General features: G+C 42.3%; 1 protein-coding gene across 17 annotated transcripts in view; it reads left to right on the forward strand.

Moving 5' to 3' along the window:
• The window catches only part of Erc2 (ELKS/RAB6-interacting/CAST family member 2), a 905,605-nt gene that overhangs the window by 410,054 nt on the left and 474,840 nt on the right, over positions 1–20,711 (forward strand). For all 17 annotated transcript variants that reach the window (XR_013042143.1, XR_013042144.1, XM_076544121.1 and 14 more), the window contains one exon: positions 19,452–19,589. Coding sequence is in view for 15 of the 17 variants with exons in the window: in XM_076544121.1 (XP_076400236.1) it covers positions 19,452–19,589 (138 nt within the window). In the remaining 2 variants the exon portion in view is untranslated. The remainder of the gene's footprint in view (positions 1–19,451; positions 19,590–20,711) is intronic.

Raw genomic sequence — 20,711 nt, forward strand, 5'->3', positions numbered from 1 at the left:
CATAAGGAGCTTGATGTTCCCGTCTGTCCAGAGGAATCCTGTTCTCCCGGGGGCTAATGCATACTGTCACACAAGATGCAACCCCAATATTGGGAATCTCTCAGTTTTCTTTGTCATATAATGTCTCAAATAATCCCCTGCTTACCCTTGGTTGAAATCTTACAGACCTCCTAGAGAGAGTGAGCTCCAGCTTTTCAGAAGTTCAAGTAAGTGCTTGTGGTCTCATAGCTCCCAGAATTTGGTCCAGTACTGAGAGCATCTTATGGGCAAGTTCTGCTTAGATCTATAATCAAGAACCTATCTCTGTTAGTCATTTAACCCATACACATTCTATGGACACTTAGCAGCGAGCTAAATGAATGAGGGGATAAAGGACAGAACAGACAGACGCTTCAGTGTTTGCTGGGATTTCAGTCATGCTATTCTTAGAGACCAAAAGTTTTGCCACCAAGAGGTGGACAGCTTTGTGATCTGTGCCTAAGAGGCTTCTAGCTTGAGGATCTCATCCTGTGGGTCATGACTCCTTTAGGGGTTGAAAGACCTTTTCACAGGGGTTGAATATCAGATATTTACATTACTATTCTTAACAGTAGCAAAACTACAATTATGAAGTAGCAATGAAAATAATTTTATGGTTAGGGGTCACCACAGCATAAGGAGCTGTATTAAAGGGTTGCAGCGTTAGGAAGGTGGAGAACAGCTGTTGATGGTTTTTAGCGGCACTCTTACCCTGCAAGGAAAAGTCACGAAACACGACAAAATCCACTAACAAGAGTTTTATTAAGACAAGGAGAAAAGGATAGATGTGATCAGGCCTGCTGAAAGGACACATGTGTGAAGGGGCCAAGGGAACATGGGGGCTGTCTTTTAAAGGCCAAGTTGCACCTGTGCACACAGGCCCACATGGCTATTCCACACATGCACATAGATCGCGTGGTTGTGCCGTGATTCCGAAGCCATGGGGTACTGGGTCACGCAGGACGTATGACCTGGAAATGAATAGGCAGAAATGACTAATTGTCCCGTCTGGCATGCACCACCATGGGGGCGTGGCTGGAATTCCTATCAGCTGTAGCTGTTCCCCTGTGCTTCTTGTCTATAGGGATGTGTAGGGGGTGGATTTGTATTGTAGTTTTCCCTGCTGGTTCTTTATCCGCCTCGCTGCTCAGTTGTTACCTTCCTTGCTGAGCACCCATTGCACATAGTTCAGTACTCCATCCCCCACCCCAACCCAGTTGATTTTTCCATCGCACTTGGTACTCACTGGCACCCAACTGCACTGTACTCAGTTTCCAACAGCTGTGGATTCAACTCCTGCTTTTCTGCCTGGCAGTAGGCAGCAGCTCTTATCTGTAAAACAGATCACATCACCAAATGAGAGGCTCCTTGCAAGGATTCAGTCAGCAAACAGTACTTAACATTTGGGGAAACCCTTTTAGAATGAAGTAAGTGTGTGGCTCATAGCTCCTCTTTCTTTTCCCTGTCCTTCATGTTCAAAGAAGACTGAGGCTGAGTGGGCATTTCAGGGGAGGAGCTTAAGGCTGAGCATTTAGACTAAGATAAGTATGGAGAGCAGGTTTGACCTGTATGTCTAAACATCCTTACATCATTCTCCCCACCTTTTCCCCTCTCTTCTTTTCTTCCTTTTTTTCCCCTTCTACCCATCTCCATTTTGCTTCCTGTTCATTTGTTTTCAAAGAAAATTACCATGACTGCCATTATGGGACTGAACAGGGTGCCCCCCCCCCTCCGCCCTGGGTTGGAGAGCTGTAGTTGGGCGTTCTTGGTATTCTCCTGTATCTCAGGCCCTGTATAGAAGCAACTTCTTTTTTTTTTTTTGGTGGGTACAGCTCTACATCTGCAACTGATCTGGCCTGCAGATGGGCTCGAGCAGAAATAATTAGCCACTTGCCCCTTTTTGTGAGGGTGCAAGTGGCCTCTCTTGCCGGCAATTACTGAACCTAGGAAAAGAAGAAGCCTAGTGGGAGGCATGTTAAGCACTAGAGCAAGACTCTCTAGGCTTTCAAAGTTACAGCTCGCGTTTTCTTTTACAAAACGATTGGATTTGGAAGTATGTCAGCTGCCTTGGAAGAGATGAGAGCGCCTTTCAGGGAGCCAATACCTTAAACACGAGCCATTTCGTCCTTAAGTTTATTCTGAGGGCTTAGTTGAACGTGCTGTGTGTTTTGAGTGTTGCATTTGGTTTTATAGTTCACTCATGCTACACGTTAGGCAAATGTATACAAACCCTGATCCCTCTCCTCTGGCCTTCGTGCCTTGCAGCGGCAACTTCCCACATTTCGGGCTCTTGCAGAAAATGTTGTAGTGCCTTACCATGTGGCACCTTTGGGTCCATATGGGTCCAGATCATTTTCCTTCAGTGTGGCCTCTGATTAGAACAACATCCACTGGTATTAGGGGACTTGAGCAGTCTGTTAACCAATCAAGTTGTTGATTGCCATCCTCAACCATCTATCCCTGGGATTCAGAAATTTGTATGTGGGGAGGCTGCCTTGGACAATAAAGGAACAAAACACATTCTGGCTCTTAATAGGAAACAAAAGTGCATAAACAAAAGCAGACTGCCTCTTTAAATATCCAATTGCACAGCAGGGCTGGTCTCCCAGGGAAGTTTAAGGAGCCCTGTATCTAATTGGGAAAAGAAGCTGGGTTTGTGTTTCCTTCAGTGTCAGGCTAGCAGATGAGATTGGAGTTTTGACACTTTGCAGAAGACAGACTCCTTTCCATTAGCCAAATGAACGTTAGGGCCTGCATCATTATTTGACTTTGTAAATTCTGCCTGTGCTGTAATCAGACCTCTTGAATGCAGATGGCGACTGCTAGAAGGACTGAGGGGCATTGCATTTGAAAGGAAGAAAATGAAAGGTTTTCTTAACCATTTCGGCTCATCTACCCAGACCCAGTTTAGAGCCCAGGCACCTTGAAGTGCAGAGCTGTGACATTTCCACTGAAGCTCCACCTCTGGAATTGACTGGATGTGTTGCTTTTCACGGGAACCTGTTATGTCTTCAGTCTTTGGTTTTATTTTCAGTCTCCAATGTGTTCCAAGCAAAGGCAGGTTATATGTTGAATAATTAGAAGTAACCGGTGACTTCCCATTGAAGCAGCTTTTAAGGAAGGTGTTGGAATGTGCACATAATTAATAAACACACTCCCAATGTCTGCATTGTTTTTAGGGAGGACATGCAGGCAGAGAGATCTGTTTCCTCCCCCCATGCACAGACCTGGCCTGGATCCCTGTATGTGTGGTGCATGTGTATGCAGAGGGTGGGGTGTGCATCGACTAAATATTATGGAATAATCCTCAGACCTTAAAAAAAAACAAGTTCCATTATGAGAGCCTTGGGAGAATATTGTTTCTTCAATATTTTGAAGAAGATAATGATTGAGGGGGAAATAGGTTATCACTATTATTTTCTTCTTCCTTTGATATACAAATATTTTGGTTCTAATACTTGGAAAAATCTATTAGATTAAATCACAGATAGCATTAGTTCATCAGGCAGATTGTGTAACCTCCTCCTGGACCATAAGTGACTCTGGCCCTGGGCCCAAGGAATCTTATAACCAGGTATCCAAGTAGTTCTCATATGCCAGCAAACTGGAATCCATAGCGTTATGGATATTTTATAGTTTAATAGCTGAATGTAAACATATATGTGTATATATTTAGGGATGTATGATTCATCACAACAGAAAGGGTGACTGGAAAAGGTGACCCGACTGGGGTCTCTGACCGTTTCCAGTTGTGCATTGCATGTGTTTGCACGTCACTACCTCTTGGAGGCTGCCAAATTACTGACTTCTGATCTTCCTGTCTGCTCGTTCCTTTGATCCCATGAAAAACATCATGCACTGTGTTGTGAAAGGTAGTGCTGTTGTTGGTGAGGTGCCTGAGCCCCTGGAAACAAGCCCCTCAGTAACGATCCGGCCCAGCAACCCTAGTGAAACTCATCTGCTGTCCCCATGCAAAGAACAGACACCTGAAAAACAAAACAAAAAGACATGATGAAAGTAGAGGGGAGGCTGTGAGAAGAGGAAGGAGGTCAGTGAGAGAGGAAGGGGAACAAGGGAGGGTCCTGGGGGCAAGTATTATCACACCACATTGTGTTCTCGTGTGACAGTTTCAAAAGGAAACCATTCTTATGCATGGTTAACCTATTCTTACAAATATTCTTAGAATCCTGAGAAGGGATTTAACCTTAGCCTCATGCAAAAAAAAAAAAAAATCTAGTAATTATTTCACATTCATTTTTCACACAGTTAGGATAAATGTTAAAGATGGTCAGAGCTACTGGTTAGCACGTGTGAAAAGAGAGCACAAGGCAGGGTTTTACAGAACTGCAGGCAGGGAAATACACGTGGAAGAAAGGGAAGGGCTGCAAGGTGCCCAGGAAGCATCTCTCTCCCAGGCCTGCGAAGACATTCAGAACTGCATTCCTTAAAGTTTAAGGCTGGCCCGGAAGTGCTAAGTAGGTAAAGAATCAAATGTCGAGATTATAGGAAAATAATAGTAAGTTAAATAATGGGTTATGCTTATATATCTACGTAGAGACATGTTACTGCTCATTCATACTTTTTCCTGAGATGAAATTAAAAGTTAGTTTGCAAGTATTTCCGTCAATTCTTGCATGTCAGTTAGTAGGGGCTTCATTACTGATGGCGTGGTATGAAATGTACTTTAATCTCTATATCACACAGCTTGAATTGCAATTTAAAAAGGAATTGTAATCTAGGACTGAGTTATTTACAGATTGTGTCAATAGTGAAATTTGTGCAGACTAAATTTTAATCACAATGTGCAGTGTTTTATTTGTTTTTGTTTTTTTTCCCCAGTCTACCACAAAATACATTCTACAGCCACAAGGACTATTGCTTTGGTGGTTTCTATTCCAGCCTCTATTACTGTGTTTTTAAAATGGAACATTTGCTGTAGGGGACAGAACAGTTAGCATGAAGAATACTAACCAATGACAAAATAAATCGTCTGCAAATAATGATACAGGTTCACTGACAAAACGTCCCTTTTTTTAGTTTGATGGTTTCTGTCCTTCCTCTGGGGCTGTATTGGATTTGGGGAGAAAGAGCCAGGATTTTGTTTTTTTAGGAAGTAGATTGAAGAATTCAAAATTTGATGTGTCCTAATCCTGCCTGCCCTCATTGACTCTTACAACAATATGCTTGGCTGGGTGTATGAGGAGAATGTGGAAGTGCTTTCTTTTCTTGGGAAGACGATTTCTGCCGTGGGAATAGTTATCCTGCTGAGTGTTCTTAAAGTGCATAGTGTACCTGAATTTGGAAAACAGTTTCCTAAGTATTAAAGAGTTGTCATTTTCAGCCAAATGCACAAAATACTTTTAATTTCACATTAGTCCCTTCGATTGTTTTTAAGCTTAAAAGAGATACATCTTATATTTTTATTCCTCACATAGATTTTAAATGTTTGGCTTCAAAAGCCTGTAGACAGTCAAAATTCAAAACAGTAACCATGAGTAAAATAATTCTCAAAGAATACCCAAAGCCTTCAGCTCCTAAAAAATAAGATCAAATTGTGAAAAGGCATGACTTGAAGTCATTTAAATGACACAGTTTTATAGCTGTCTTAATATGACCTTGAGAAAATATTTCCTAAAAGGAATTCTCCCTTAAATAATTCTTTTAGACAAGGTCTTAGAGAGCACACTCTCTTGAAGTGAGCTGTTTTCTTTGATGCTGCTATTTTCCTGCAAATTCCCGAGGACAGAATATTTGGTTTTAACTTAAGATAATGAAAGTAATTTTCCTTTGAGAACTAGGTTTTCTACCAGATTGTAAAGCCTGTCTGCAGGTGAGATTTAATTTAATCCTTTGAGTACTTAAGACACATTCCCGAGACAGTGGCCAAAAAAGTGACAAGATTATCATGTTGTTTATTGACAGTGTGGGGACAAGCAAAGACTTTTTTTTTAATCCAGAGTTTAATGATTTTTTTCAGTGACTTCGATGTCAGTTATTTTAGTTACTAAAATGCACATTAAACAGTCAAAGATTAGCAGGCACACTCTAGTTGTAAACTTTGTTGCAGTTGAATTTTAGTGTAGGGATCCTCTCGCAATAAAGCAAGCATGGAGGGCAGGCAGCATCTTGTCGACTGAATTTCCTATTTCAGATAGAGTTGCAGGAGACACAAATGCACGAGGCTTGAAAGGGAGCCCACCTGGGAAAGTCTGAAGGGAACAGAGAGTCAGAACCATCTGTGAACTGTATGCGATTGTAAGGCTCTGTTTGCTATTTTCCTGTGTGTCCCATTATTTCCTTTTCAATTCTTCTTTTTCTCAGAGTGTTTTGCATATTCTAATAAACAGAGCACTTGCTGATGTCAGATATTATTAGAATAAACGAAGAAGATTATAAAAATGAAAGCTCCACATGGTTGAAATTTGATCCCAAATTATATGACACATGTATGCTGTAGACTTCCAGATAAAATGAGTGTCATTAAAAATTTTCATCATTTCCTGTTAAATGTATACGCAAATGTACTTTTGCTGCATGCAATGAGTCCTTGCATAAATTTTACCTTTTATTTGGGGGTGGACAACATATGAAAAAATAATACTTTACACATTCAATTTAATGGATTATCAGAATTTTATGTGGGAAACCTAACAAAAGTAAATCTTCCCATTAGTCTATTCAGTACAAATGAATGTCTGTGAGATTGGGTGTCTCCCTCCAGAGGAGGCCCCAGGCCGCCCAGCTTCCCATGTCCTCCCCGCAGGTTGCTGGCCGTGGCCAGAGCACCGAGAGCTCTGAATGCTCTCACCTTTGAGCATCTCTGGAGGCTGCCTTGGACTCTGCCACTTTGTCATTGGATTTTTAAAGAATGTTCTGGTTCAGAACAATTTGGGGATGTTTTAAATTTACTGCTTATTCATTTATGTCTAAAGGAAAAATTACACAAAATTCCATACTACTTGAGAACATACTGTCTTGGTTAAGGGTTTGGATCACATTTTAAAAATTACTTTTAAGAAAAAGGAAATCATGAATGTTCTGGAATCCAGAGAAGTGCCAAGCGTGGGAAGCAGTTGCCCTTTTTATTTTCGGGTACCCAATCATGGGGTCAGGCTGCGGATGACAGCAGCATGGGGGACCTTAGCTTTTGGTGATGTGTCTTGGGGAAGAGTCTCCTTTGTGGCGCCTCTGCATCAGCTCCGGCTGGCGTTGGCTGAGCGGCAATTGTGCAGTATCTCAAGTATGCCACAGGGTGTCACGATGTGGTTGTTCTCAAGAAAATTGTCTGGGAGTAAGTAATTTGAGCCAAGCTTTACCCAGGATTTAAAAAGCCGTTTTTTTTGGCTTCAGTCAAGGAATATTTACTATAGGCCTACTGTGTGCCGACCCCATGATTGAAAATACACAAATATTATTGCTACGATGCAAATCTTTATTCTGTTTGGCATCTTGGCCAGCCCGGCACTTCTCATCATAGTGAGCCTCTTTGAATGTATTTTCCATGGTGTTTCCTTCCATTAGAGAGTGAAAGTCGGAGAGAAGGCCACCAGCACACCCTTCCTTTGCTCCCCAGCTAGATCCTGACCATCCTCCTCCTCCTGTCTGGTGGCAATGTGTCCGCAATTGTGTTGGTGCAAGAATCGAGCTGAGAGCCTCCGTTCTGCAAGGGGGAGGGGTCCGAACAGTTGAGGTGCAACTGAAGAGGGGTCAGGTATCTTCACTCAGAGTGAGCATGGACCTTCACACCACCAGCTTCTTAGATTTATTTCAATGGTGGGACTTCTGAGAGTAAACGAAATAATCTATTTTAACAAAAGGCTTTTGGTGGCTTTCAGTTCTGGGACAAGATTGCATACATTCACTAAGTCCAGTTAGCTGAACTATATAAGTAATCATAAAAGACTCCGAGGGCCAGAATGAAGGAGCCCTATGGGGACTTGCTGAGCACATCCTGGGGAGTCCTTTGGGTTTTTTTCCTGTCCCTGTGACTGTCCCCGGACTCTGCAACAGGAACGGTGCCAACAGGAAAGGATGGAGGGAAGAAAGGGAGCCAAGGGAAAAAGGAGGAAGGGAATGGTGGCTCCAGACTTTTGATCCTGTCAACCCACAAAATGCCAGCAGCAAAGGCCAGCGGGCAAGCCTGTCCACCATCACTTCTTGCCTGTCTACGTGGTGAGCTCAGGATGCCTGAGGCAGCTTTGTCAGATGAGCCCTGACAGGGCACCCATCACTAGTGAGCCTCTCTTCCAGCAGTGGGAGTCAGTGACTCAGAGAAGTTGCAGGGAACATGCCTCCTTGATCAGCACCAAACGCAGGGCCCACTACAACAGAAGATGGGAAGACGGAAAAAAAAAAAAAAAAAAAAAAAAAAGAATCAAAGCACACCAAAATGTCTTACCACATGCCTAGAAATGTCCTGGATACAATAGAGAATCACCTGTAACATGAATCTTAAAGAGTCTTATTAATAAGAACAAACCTGAAGCCAGGTATTGAGGTGAACACTGGAAGATCAAAGAAGCAGAACAAGCCACAGCTTCCTCACCTCGCCAGTTCCTGTTTCCTCAGACTGGAAGCCTCTGAGTCCTCATTCAGAATGAATCTCAGCTGAACTGCCTTTCAAAAGCCTGAAAGCTTAACCAGGCTCTAGTTCCTGGTCCTCATGCCTTATGTACCTTTCTGCTTCCTGCCATCACTTCCTGGGATTAAAGGTGTGAGTCACCATGCCTGGCTGTTTCCAGTGTGGCTTTGAACTTACAGAGATCCAGATGGATCTCTGCCTCTGGAATGCTAGGATTAAAGGCGTGTGCTACCACTGCCTAACCTCTATGTTTAATATTATGGCTGTTCTGTTCTCTGACCCCCAGATAACTTTATTGGGGTACACAATATATCAACCACAATCACCCAGTGTAGTAAGAGACTATTACAGAGGAAAAAAAATCACAATTTGAATAAGGAGAAACAAATGATAGCCAAGCATATCAGATATTGGGATTATTGGGTGAAAAAAAAACAATTTTTATAAATGGCTTGAATAGGTAATTAGAGAGAGAGAGAAAGAGAGAGAGAGCGCCTCCCTGGAACATTGAGTCGGAGAGTAGACAGGACAGAAGATAGCATCAGTGAGCTTGGGGAACTCTCAGTCATGGCTCTTTAATGCGAAGGCCAGAGGAACTGGAATGGAGATCAGGTGAGTAGAGCTCATGGACTTGCGGGTGACAGTATGGTCTATAGAATTCGAGGAGAGGAGAAAGAATACAGAGCGCTTGAAGTAGCTTGAAGACTGAGTAAAAGTTGAAACATTTCCTAGCTTGGCAAAAGATGTAAACTCACTCATGCGAAGATGATTTAGCCCCGCATCACCAAACCCAAGAAAATGCACACCAAGGCTGTGTAATTAAGCCTCTGAAACTGAAAGTGAAATCTCCAAGCAGCCGCAGCCGTATGACTTTGTATCAGGAGACCACCAGTAGGTTCTTCATAGGCAACCATAGGCTAGAGAAATTAGCCTTGCACTTTTTAAGTGAGGAGCCTAAAACTGTCAACTACAGATTCTCTATCTTGTGAACTGTCCATCAGGAATGAGGGAGAAGAAAGCATCCCGAGGTAAGGGACAATAATGAGTTACTTGTTAATAGTACTAATTAATAGTATCAACTCTTAAAGACTTGGTGAAGGAAGTTCTCACAGAGAAGGAAGTGCTGACAGAAAAAGGATTAGAATTTCCCAAAGGGAAGATAGAAGAATATAGAATGCTTTGTTGGGATGAATAAAAATAAATCAGCTTCTACAGAGAGATTTGTTGCTTTCAGAGGTGGGTATTTCAGCCTATGACAGATGAGCCACCTTGCCTTGGCTTGTGGTCTGTTTCCGGGTAGAGGCCTGTGGTTGAGGAAAGCTGTCTCCCTTCTGCTAGGGAAGAGAGAGAAAGGAGCCCCAGGTCACACAGTTCCCTTAAAGGGTGTGCTCGCTAGGTTTATGTCAACTTGACTCAAGCTAGACTTACCTGTAAGGAAGGAGGGGACCTCAATGGAGAAAATGTCTCCCTAAGATTCAGCTGTAAGGTATTTTCTTAATTAGTGACTGAGGGGGGAGTGTTCAGTCCATGGTGTGTGGTGCCATCCCTGGGCTGGTGTCCCCGGTTCTATAAGAAAGCAGGCTGAGCAGGCCACGAGGAACAAGCCAGTAAGCGGCATCCCTCCATGGCCTCTGTATCAGCTCCTGCCTCCCGGATTCCTGCCCTGTTTGAGTTTGTCAGCCAAATAAACCCTTTCCTCCCAACTTGCTTTTGGTCATGGTATTTTATTACTGCAATATCACAACCCTGACTAGGGCAAAGGACATGTTCCAATGACTTAAAACCTCCTTCAAGGCTCTCCCTCTAACAGTACCACCTTCCCTCAGTCCTGATATGCTCTTGGGACAATTTTGTTTTGTTTTGTTTTGTTTTTTGAGACAGTTTCTCTGTGTAGCCTTGGCTGTCCTGGAACTTACTCTGTAGACCAGGCTGGCCTTGAACTCACAGAGATCCACCTGCCTCTGCCTCCTGAGTCCTGGGATTAAAGAGTTGTGGTACCACTGCCTGGTGGGAGAAAACTTTTAACACATGGTCTTCTTGGGAGCCAATGAAGATCTAAGTAATAGCCACTGTATACATACTGTAAACCATCATTCTCCTAATGAGTTCCCTAAGTCACGATTAAGGTAAAGGGCATGACAGCATCCCTTGTATTTCTCAGGATGTCATCGCACAAAAGTTCTTTGGCCTGATGCACTCTCATTTCTATTTTTACTTTCTTTATTGATGCTTTTGGGGTTTTGTGAAAAATCCAAACGAAACAAGAAGAAGAAGAAAATGCCCAGGTCAGTGGCCTAGAGCTTTCTCTGTGGTTTCTTCTAGTAGCTTTAGCCTCAGGTTTATATTTCCGTTCATAATCTTCCTGGAGTAAATTTTTATATGTGGTATGAGATAGGGCCCCAATTACATTCTTCTCTGAGTACCCAGTTTCCTCAATACCACTATTGGAAAGAGTTTTCTCTTCATTGTGTAACTTGGAAATTTTGCACAAATCAATTGACTATAAATGTATGGATTTATTTATGAGAGTGGGTTCACTGGTCTGCACTGTTTTCTTTTGTCCTGTTGTGATTACAATAGCTTTGCAATATATTTTGAGATCAGGTAGCCTTAAGCCTTCAACTTTGTTCTTGGTTCATGATCTTTTTGTCTACTCAGAGTGTTTCATGGTTTTGTGTGTATCTCAGAATTTTTTTCTAATTCTATGAAAAATGTTATTGGAATTTTATTAGAGTCAGAATTTAATCTAGAGCCTATTTGGGTAAGTGTAGGCACTTTTTCTCATGGTTATTTTGTGAGACAGTTTGGCTATGTGTCCCAGGCTGTCCTAGACTCACTTTGTGGCCGAGGCTGAGCTTAACTCATTCACTGGTTACTGCTCCCTGAGTACTGGGATTAAGGGCATGCACCACCCAACTAGACATGTTAACAGTATTAATATTCCCAGTCAATGAGCATGGGTTAGCTTTTCATTTGTGTGTATGTTGTATTCAACTTTTTCATTGGTGTTTTATAGTTTAAATCGGCAAGTCTTTTACTTTGGTGACTAAATTTGTTCTGAAGCATTTCATTTACTTTTTGTTGATACTGTAAATGGAATTGTTCTTCTCATGGTTTTCTCTTCAGATAGCTCATTAGTATGTGGAAAACAACTGTGCCATCTCCACATCCTTTCTCTAGACTGCACCGATACTAAATTTATTTACCAGTTCTAACAGGGCTAGTATTGAAAGTTTTCTATATATAGGATCATGATGTTTGCAAACAATTAGTTTCAGTCCTTCATTTCTGATTTGGACATATTTTCCCCCTGGTTGCTTTGATAGATCTTAGAGCACCATACTGAATAGAAGGGGTATCCTAAGAGATGGGGAGGGGAGATAGCTCAGCAGCAGACAACTTGTATAGCATGGACAGAAACCTAGATTTTATCACAATATGGCTCCCTCTCCAAAGTAGGTATCTTCATCTTCATCCTTTTATATAAAGTTATCTGTGGAAAAAATAAATGGAAGAAACCACTCTTCTGTATTAATTTTTACAGTAGTGAATATTGACTGAGAGACAGAGACTTAGATCAATAGAGAACTCGGGATGCTTGCACATATTTTGATGAAGGAAGGACCAGCTGGACACATATAGGCCACACAATTCTACATTGATTTAAACCTTGCACCTTACACAAAAAATAACTCAGTGGGTCCTGGACTGAAGTGTAAAACACGAAACTATAAGTTTTAGAAGAAACTGAGAAAAATCTCAGAATTGACCTCAAAGGGAAGATCAAAAAGGAAAGATTAATACATTGGACTTTTCTTCTGTGAAGGCTCCTGTTAAGGAGACTAAGGGATAAGCCACAGATGAGGAACGAATACTGTAAACCACACAGTGTGACAAAGGACAGAGACTCAGAATATATAACGAGTCATTGGAAGTCAAGAGGGAAGCAAAACCGCCACAAACAATCCGTTTAGAAAATGGGGAAAAGGCATGAGTGACACTTCACTGTGGAGGTGCATGTGTGGAAACACAGTAAAGTCACTAGTCACCAGGGAATGCAGAGTACCAGCACACCTGTCAGCGTCACTAAAGTCACAACTAGTGACAAGAGCATTGGTGACAATGTCGGGAAACCAGACCATTCTTTTGTTGATAAAGATGTTAAAATGTGCAGTGTTGAAACTCTAGCAAATAATACTTCAGTAGAGTTTTACACAATAAAAAACAACTTCCGCCGGGTGGTGGTGGCGCACGCCTTTAATCCCAGCACTCGGGAGGCAGAGCCAGGCGGATCTCTGTGAGTTCGAGGCCAGCCTGGGCTACCAAGTGAGCTCCAGGAAAGGCACAAAGCTACACAGAGAAACCCTGTCTCGAAACAAACAAACAAACAAACAAACAACTTCTATATGACCCAGAAATTGCATCCTGGTTATTTATACCAGGGTAGTAAAAACTTCTGCTCAAAGATAAAAAGCACAAACCTGTATGTCAATGTTCATAGTAAAATACTTGTAATAGCCCAAACTGGAAACAACCTGCATGTCCGTAAATAGATATATGCTTAAAGAAGCTGGCATAGTGATACAATGGAATACTACTCAGAAGTAAATAATAATGAACTACTAAATAGCTTGACAATTTGGATGAATCTATAGACAGTTATGCTTGGTGCAAAAAGCCAGTCTAAAAGTTATATACTCTGGTATGTTTGTGAAACTTTTCAGAGTCACAAAATTCTAGGAGAAAAGTAACGGATGCTAAGCATTTATAAAGTCAGCATTGATGGTACCATAGGGTTGTATGGACCACATGCGTTAGCTTAACCTTACAGTGCTCTAGAGATGCGAGGTGGTAGGAGAAAGGAAGGGAGGAGAAAATTGAGATTAACATCCATCTTTTTCTAGAGTAGTATGTTTGCTGGAACACTAAAGCTTTCCCTAGGTGTCTGTCATAGATATGGGTTGGTGGTTTGGCCACCAGACTCTGGCTTTCCTACTGACTTTATGAAGGACATCTCACTCCAGAAGGTGAGAACACTAGTATTTGTATTCTCAGCTTCTCTTGCTGCCAAGCCATTGGCTTAATCTTGTCTCTGCCTTTTAATTTAACCAAATGCACCTGTCAGAGCTGTTGGAATGCTGGGAATTTGATAACATCTCTGCACTGTGGTGACTGTGAGGTCACATGGTCATGGGTCAGCATGGAATGGAATGCAGTAGTTTGCACTGAAGTCCAGATGTCTGCTATCCGCTGCTTAGCCATAGCATCTGTCGTGGGCCACTTGGGTCAGAACGTTAGGCATAGAATTCTGGCCTTTTCATGTAACTTTCACTCTTTTGGTAATTTTTTGAATTCCTCTATATTTTTTTCTCAAATTTGACTGGTTGACTCTGTATAGTAACTTTAACTAATACCCAAGGTATGGATAACAAAAATTACAGAAATATGTCTTAAGAAAAAAAAGAGGCTTTTTAGTAATTGAGTTTCAGAATCTCCTAAAGTGAACTGAAAGGCACCTTTGGGTAAGACTTACAAATGTGAACATGTTATAGCATGAACCTCTAAACAGACCTTATCTGTCACTTTTTATATATTCTTTCTGTAGTCCCAGAGCCAAAGGAACCCAGCCATGTCTTCTCTTTATGTAACACAGTCTCTTTAATAGCCCCACCTTCCCCCCTCATTATATTTAGCAAATTAATGGCCAGAGATGTTAAAGTGACAGCATTGGTCTTAACTGGCCTTACAACCTCGTGAAGAGACAGTTTTACCCCTCAGCTACATCTCCAGCCCCTGACGGCAATTCTGATAGCGTGTACACAGTTCAGCGGAGGAAACCCAGCTCCAGGGCAGAGAAGGCGTTCTGATGGATAAAGGGTATGTGTTGGCATCGAAAGGTTGAACCCAAGTTGAGCAGGTGTAGAATTGGAGTGGGAAAAGCATTCCAAGTCCAGGAGGCAGACCCAGGTGGGAAGATGGAGTCTGTTCCCGGGAGTTGGCAGAATGGTTTGTCAGAATGGTGGCCAGTGCGGGCCTGGTGGGAGAGCAAGTAAACCCTCTTTCGTCTCTTCTAGCAGTCCTGGGGCTCGAGCCTGGGCTCTCACTCCTGCCAGACAAATGCTGCGTCCCTGAGCTACAGTCCTAGCTCTGGCTCTTAGACCATCTCTTGAAGGGCCTTGAGAAAAGTGGGAACCATCAAAGGGCATGAAGTGAAGTCAAAGCCCTATAGATTGGAATCTTCTTGGGTGGCTGAGAGTGAAGGTCTCTGATAGACAGTCTTGGAGTGTAGAATTTCGAAAGTTAGCTAAAATCTAGTAGCGTTAGCATTGCCGTGTGATCCCTGGGGTCTGAAAGCTGCCCGTACCTTGCTTGCTCTCTAGGTATCAGCTCTGAAAGTGCAGCTCTTGCTTCAGACACACAGTATGGTTACTGTTGTGGGTGCTGTGACCAGAAACAACTTTCTTCAATGGCAAGTGTGGTACTTCTCAGGCCTGGGGTGCACAGACTTGTCTTTCAGGCCTGGGGTGCACAGAGCTGTCTCTCAGGCCTGGGGTGCACAGACCTGTCTCTCAGGCCTGGGGGGCCTGGGGTGCACAGACCTGTCTCTCAGGCCTGGGGGGCCTGGGGTGCACAGACCTGTCTGTCTCTTACTCCAAGAGTCGTAGGGACAAATGCATTCTCTGTGTTCCAAGGTGGGTTGCATCTTTGGTAAATGTGAAAATTCTTAAAAGCTGCCCCGGGATTCCCGATCCTAACCCTAGTTTTCAGCTTGCTCACGGCCCAGTTCCTGCTGTGTGAACTTTGTGCAGCTTCACACTTTAAGAAAAAGATCCCAGACATTTTTGGTGTCATAGCAGTTTGAGAACAAGAGAAAGGTGTATAATAAGTTTCTAGTAGATTAAAAAAAAGTTTACATTTGCCAGCCTCCTAAAATTTAATTTTCAAAAAGAACTTACTTTTCTTTGAAGTTAAAAGGAACATTCCTTCATGTAACAAGCCTTTTTAAGAAGTAAAACTTACTTCAATACTCATTTTAAAACCCTTTTGATGTTTTGTAGTTGGTTTGAAATTATCTTTATTTTGTGTATTGTCTTCAAGGAAAATAAATGGGAAGATACAGAAAATGTGGAAGAAAATAAAATTTTCCTGTCAAATGAAATTCTTAGTAATAAATATATGTGTGTGTATGTATATTGCTCTATGCAAGAACTTCATTTTACAAAGTTAGTGTTGAATTGTTTTATATTATGCCTTTTCCCTCTTCAGATTCTAATGTTCCCATTTAGTTTGCAATTGAGTGAAATCAGGATTTGAAATGCTTCCTCGCAATTTCATTGTATGTAACTGGATGTGACTTGTCTATTTGGTGTAGTGATGACTCCTTCTGTATAAAAGAAAAAAACCGTTTTAGCTCACAGTTCTGGATGCTTGATGGCACTGCACAAGCATCATCTTCTGGTGGCAGCACATCCTGGCAGGTGGCAGGGAGCACATGTGAATCTGTCACACAGTGCCAGCTGACTGGCGGAGGGCACGGGCTTGCTCTCTGGCAGCAAACCACTCTTGGGAGAACCAACTGAGTCCAGTTAGACCAATTCCATCCAATGAGGATGGAACTGACCCAGTTAAGTAAAGCCTCCATGACATCACCACCTTCTTGTGACCTCCTATCAAAGCATTGGACACCTCTCAGCTTCAGCATCCTGAGGCCCCTGCTGCCAGAAGGACCTTTGGGAGACAGATTATACCCAAACTGTAGCACATGGACGACTTATTTTTGCTAGTAATTAGTAGTGTTTGTTTATTATTCACTTGTGTATTTGGTATTTTAAATTATTTTATTATATGTATTTATTTGTGAGTTCTGTATGTGTGTGGACATGCCTGTACCAAGCATATGTATAGAGGTTCAGGAGTTGTTTCTCTTTTCCACCAAGTGTGTCCTGAGAATTGAACTCGAGTTGTCAGATTGGATGGCATGTGCCTTTACCCACTGAGCAATCTCACCATCTTTAGTACATATAGACATATATGTGTGTGTGTATATATATACACACACACATATACTAGAGATATAATACGTGTGTGTGTGTGTGTGTGTGTGTGTGTGTGTCTGTCTGTCTGTCTGTCTGTCTCTGTGAGTATATGCCGTGTTTGTTCAAATGCCCACAGAGGCCAGAAGAGTGTAACTGATCTCCTGGAGCTGGAATTATAGGTGGTTTTGACCTGGGTGCTGGGAGCTGAACTGGGATCCTCTGCAAGAGCAGCAAGTACTTTTAACTGCTATACCATCCCCACCAGCACCACCAACGATCATATTTTAAAAAACAGTAAGCCCTACTTGGTTTGAAATGTTAAGCAGGAGATTATGGAAGCTTCCACCAATGAGAACTAGAAGCTCTGCTAGTTCTCTGAGGCTGCTTCCCTTTATGGTTTTTTACTTCCAGGTGCATGTGTCTATTTATAGAGTGTTTTACAAAAGTTATTAAGAGACTCAATTCTTTACATTGTTCTGTATTGTGTAGCCCCTTAAGTCTCCTTTTTACAAAAATTGTGTGTGTTGTATCTGTATGTACAAGCATGCAATGGCATGCATGTGGAACTCACATGACAGCCTCAGGCATCTTTCCTTGCCTTCCACCTTGTTTGAGAATGAGTCTCTGTTCTTAGCCACTAAGGATGCAGGGTATCTGACCCACAAGCTTCTGGGAGTTCTCTTGTCTCTGCTGCTGTCTTGCTGTAGGTGCATTAGGATTACAGATGTGTACTACCACATCTGGTTTTATATGCTTATGAGAATCTGACTTCAGATCTTCATACTTAAGACAACAGCCACTTTTAGCCACTAAACATCTCCCTAGCCCAGGACTCATTCTTGAGGTGTTTATATAACATTTCTTAAACTGGGATGTTCTTGGGTATAAATGTTCATTCACCCTATTCTAAATCTGTCAGTCAACCTTGTCCAAAGTTTCATTAGCTTTATTAGCTCAGATGCATTGGAACATTGGAAAAGTCCATTAGGCCAGGCCGGGTCCTGTCGACTCAGATGTAGATGCATCATTGCCTCTTCCTCACCCCCATTGGGTTTTCAAGACAGGGTTTCTCTCTGTAGCCCTGGCTGTCCTGGACCTTGCTCTGTAGACCAGGCTGGATTTGAACTCAGAGATCTGCCTACCTCTGCCTCCCAAGTGCTAGGATTTAAGGTGTGGACCACCACTATCCAGCTTTATTATTATTATTATTATTAATTTTTTTTTTTTTGGTTTTTCGAGACAGGGTTTCTCTGCGTAGCTTTGCGCCTTTCCTGGAGCTTACTTGGTAGCCCAGGCTGGCCTCGAACTCACAGAGATCCGCCTGGCTCTGCCTCCCGAGTGCTGGGATTAAAGGCGTGTGCCACCACCGCCCGGCTTATTATTAAAATTTTAAAGATGTGCATTTGTGTTTTGCCTGCCTTATCTGTCTGTCTGTCTGTCTGTGTGTGAGGGTGTCAGATCCCCTGCAACTGGAGTTATAGCCAGTTGTGAGCTGCCATGTGGGTGTTGGGAATCGAACCCAGGGCCCTTTGGGAGAGCAGCCAACACTCTTAACTGCTGAGCCATCTCTCTAGCCCCATTGCCTTTCTCTTTAGAGTTCCATTTTGTTTTGTTTTTTGTGTTCACTCTGTAGCACAGGCTGGTCTGGAACTCACTATGTGTCACGGGGTATCCTCAACTTCTGACAGCCTTCGGCTCCTGCCTCCTAGCTCCCATTACCAGCACGAGTCACCATACCTGGTGACTGTTTGGATGATCTATAGTGGTTCCTTCTTTGTCACCATCGTTGTCTTCTCTCCATTTCCATGACAACTGCCAACGTTACTTACATGGCCATTCCAGATTTATATGAAAAGAATCAAATAATCACAGAAGTTCCTTGAGTAGCAAGCACAATGTGGAGCATGTAGTTGGAATGAGTCCCTGAGAAAGCTGGGTGCAGAATGCAAATATTTTGAATGGACTTATCTTAGAGTTGTACTGCTTTTTTTCCTTGTCATTTTAAAACCCTTAATACGAATAAATTGTTTGCATAGTGGGCTTTAAAAAAAAAACCCTTAGATAAGAAATACATGGTTTGAAAGCAGAGAATAAAAACATGAATGATAATGGACGTAATGCCTAGGGAAGGTTCTTGCTGCCGCTGCCAGGCAGACCTTATAATCGGCTGTTTTCTGTGTTTATTTCGGGAGGCAGATACTGGATGAAAGTGGCTGGTTGGTTGCCAGCATATGACTTAGTTGCCAAATGGAGTGTTTAGCACTTGTTGCATATGACTTCTATCACAAGTCCTTCCCATTAACGGTCTGCTGGTGATAACCTACTTGGCTTTTCATGTGGTCACTTCGAAACAGCCACTTGACAACATTTGCTATATCACGAAGTTTCTTGCTGAATAAAGGCGTAAGTGAATGGCTGTGTGGGCTCTGTTGTATAACAATAAGCTTCCTAGTAAAGAATGAGCACCGGCTCAGTGTCTGCTCAGTGAATGAATTAATCCTGTGGGAACGTTTTTTTCTGGTTCACCGCGGCAAGGCGTATGGACTTGAACCTTAAGAGTATGGTAAAATGGGTAGAAACATAGAGAAATAATACTATTTAAATGTTGATGGGGCCTGAATTTGCATAGAGAGCAAAATTCTGCTTATAAATAACAAAAATTGCCTTAAATGGATTAAGGTCTCAATATATTCTTGATTCTAAGTCAAATGTATGATGTTGACGATGATCATAATATCGGATCTTAAACAAAACAGGAGATGGCTTCAAGAATCATGGCTTTGATTACTTATAAAATGTGTATTCTTTATTTCTAGATTGAAAACTTGCAAGAACAACTTAGGGATAAGGACAAACAACTGACCAACCTGAAAGACAGAGTGAAGTCTTTGCAGACAGATTCCAGCAACACGGACACTGCTCTGGCCACCCTGGAGGAGGCCTTGTCGGAAAAGGTGAGTTTAGCCTGAATCAGAACAGGGATTCAGAATTTAGAGAAACAGAATTGGGAGGAGTTGACCCAAGTGCCTGCAAATATATCTTCTTTTCCCCATGCCTACACTGGCTTCAGTCCCAACTGGTCCTCAGACTTTCATGCCAGCCAGGAGACTGGGCACACTGCAGCCATGGGCATCCTCGTGAAACTCAAAAACAGCATCATTCTTGGCTGTCTGAAAAAGCATCTACTAGCTTGTCGTTAAAGTTTTGGTGATAAAACTCTTAGCCTGCCCAATAGAGTTGCCTGTCCTTCTGATAAGATCCTTTCTGGACAGAACCTCTGCCTCATGCTCATCTCTTCCTTACATCTCTATGCTCCAGCTTTGTTGGTCCTCTAAATTTCAAGTGTGTCCTGCTCTCTTTTGCCTCCACCACTTTGCATTTGCTCTTACTTGCTTAGGATGTGATTTCCTATGTGCAGATTTAATTCTCCCACATCTTCCCAGAGGTTGTGTTATGTGAACTTGGCAGATAGGTGTGTGAGTTCAAATTCTAGGTCCAGTATTGGGGTGAATTAGTTAGCCTATGAGTTCCTCAGTTTCTTTACCTGTGAAATTGGGGCAATAAAAGTCCCCACCTTAGTGGGTTATGTTATGATGAGGAGACAATGTATTTAGAGCAGTTGAGAAAGATTATAGTTGTCATTATTATTTTATGAATCATTTCCATAGAGACACCATGTTGGTGCCTCCATTCTGCACAACATAATCCCACAAATTCTTATTGAAATTTCAACTCTTCATGCTTTTGTTTTAATGAGATTAGCTCCCTCTTTATACTGGACCCCAAAGCAAAATAACATACTCTGTGTGTGTTTTAGTTTGCCATCTCCAGGGCCTAGCAGAACACCTTATGGGGTTCCCCAGTAGATACTTGATACTGGTTGAATATTCCACCCTAACATGAATGGTTGAAAGCCCCAGCTCTCACAGAATTCTCATTCTAATGAAGGAGAAGGAGAAACAGAAAATGATGAATAATGGCATATGTCAGTTTTCAGAGGGTGTTATTTTCTACAGGTGAAAAGAAATCAGAGAGGAGTATAGGACTCCTGGGGTTTTATGGCCAAGTTAGAGACA

Source organism: Peromyscus maniculatus, chromosome 9, assembly GCF_049852395.1.
Source record: "Peromyscus maniculatus bairdii isolate BWxNUB_F1_BW_parent chromosome 9, HU_Pman_BW_mat_3.1, whole genome shotgun sequence".
NCBI lineage: Eukaryota > Metazoa > Chordata > Mammalia > Rodentia > Cricetidae > Peromyscus > Peromyscus maniculatus.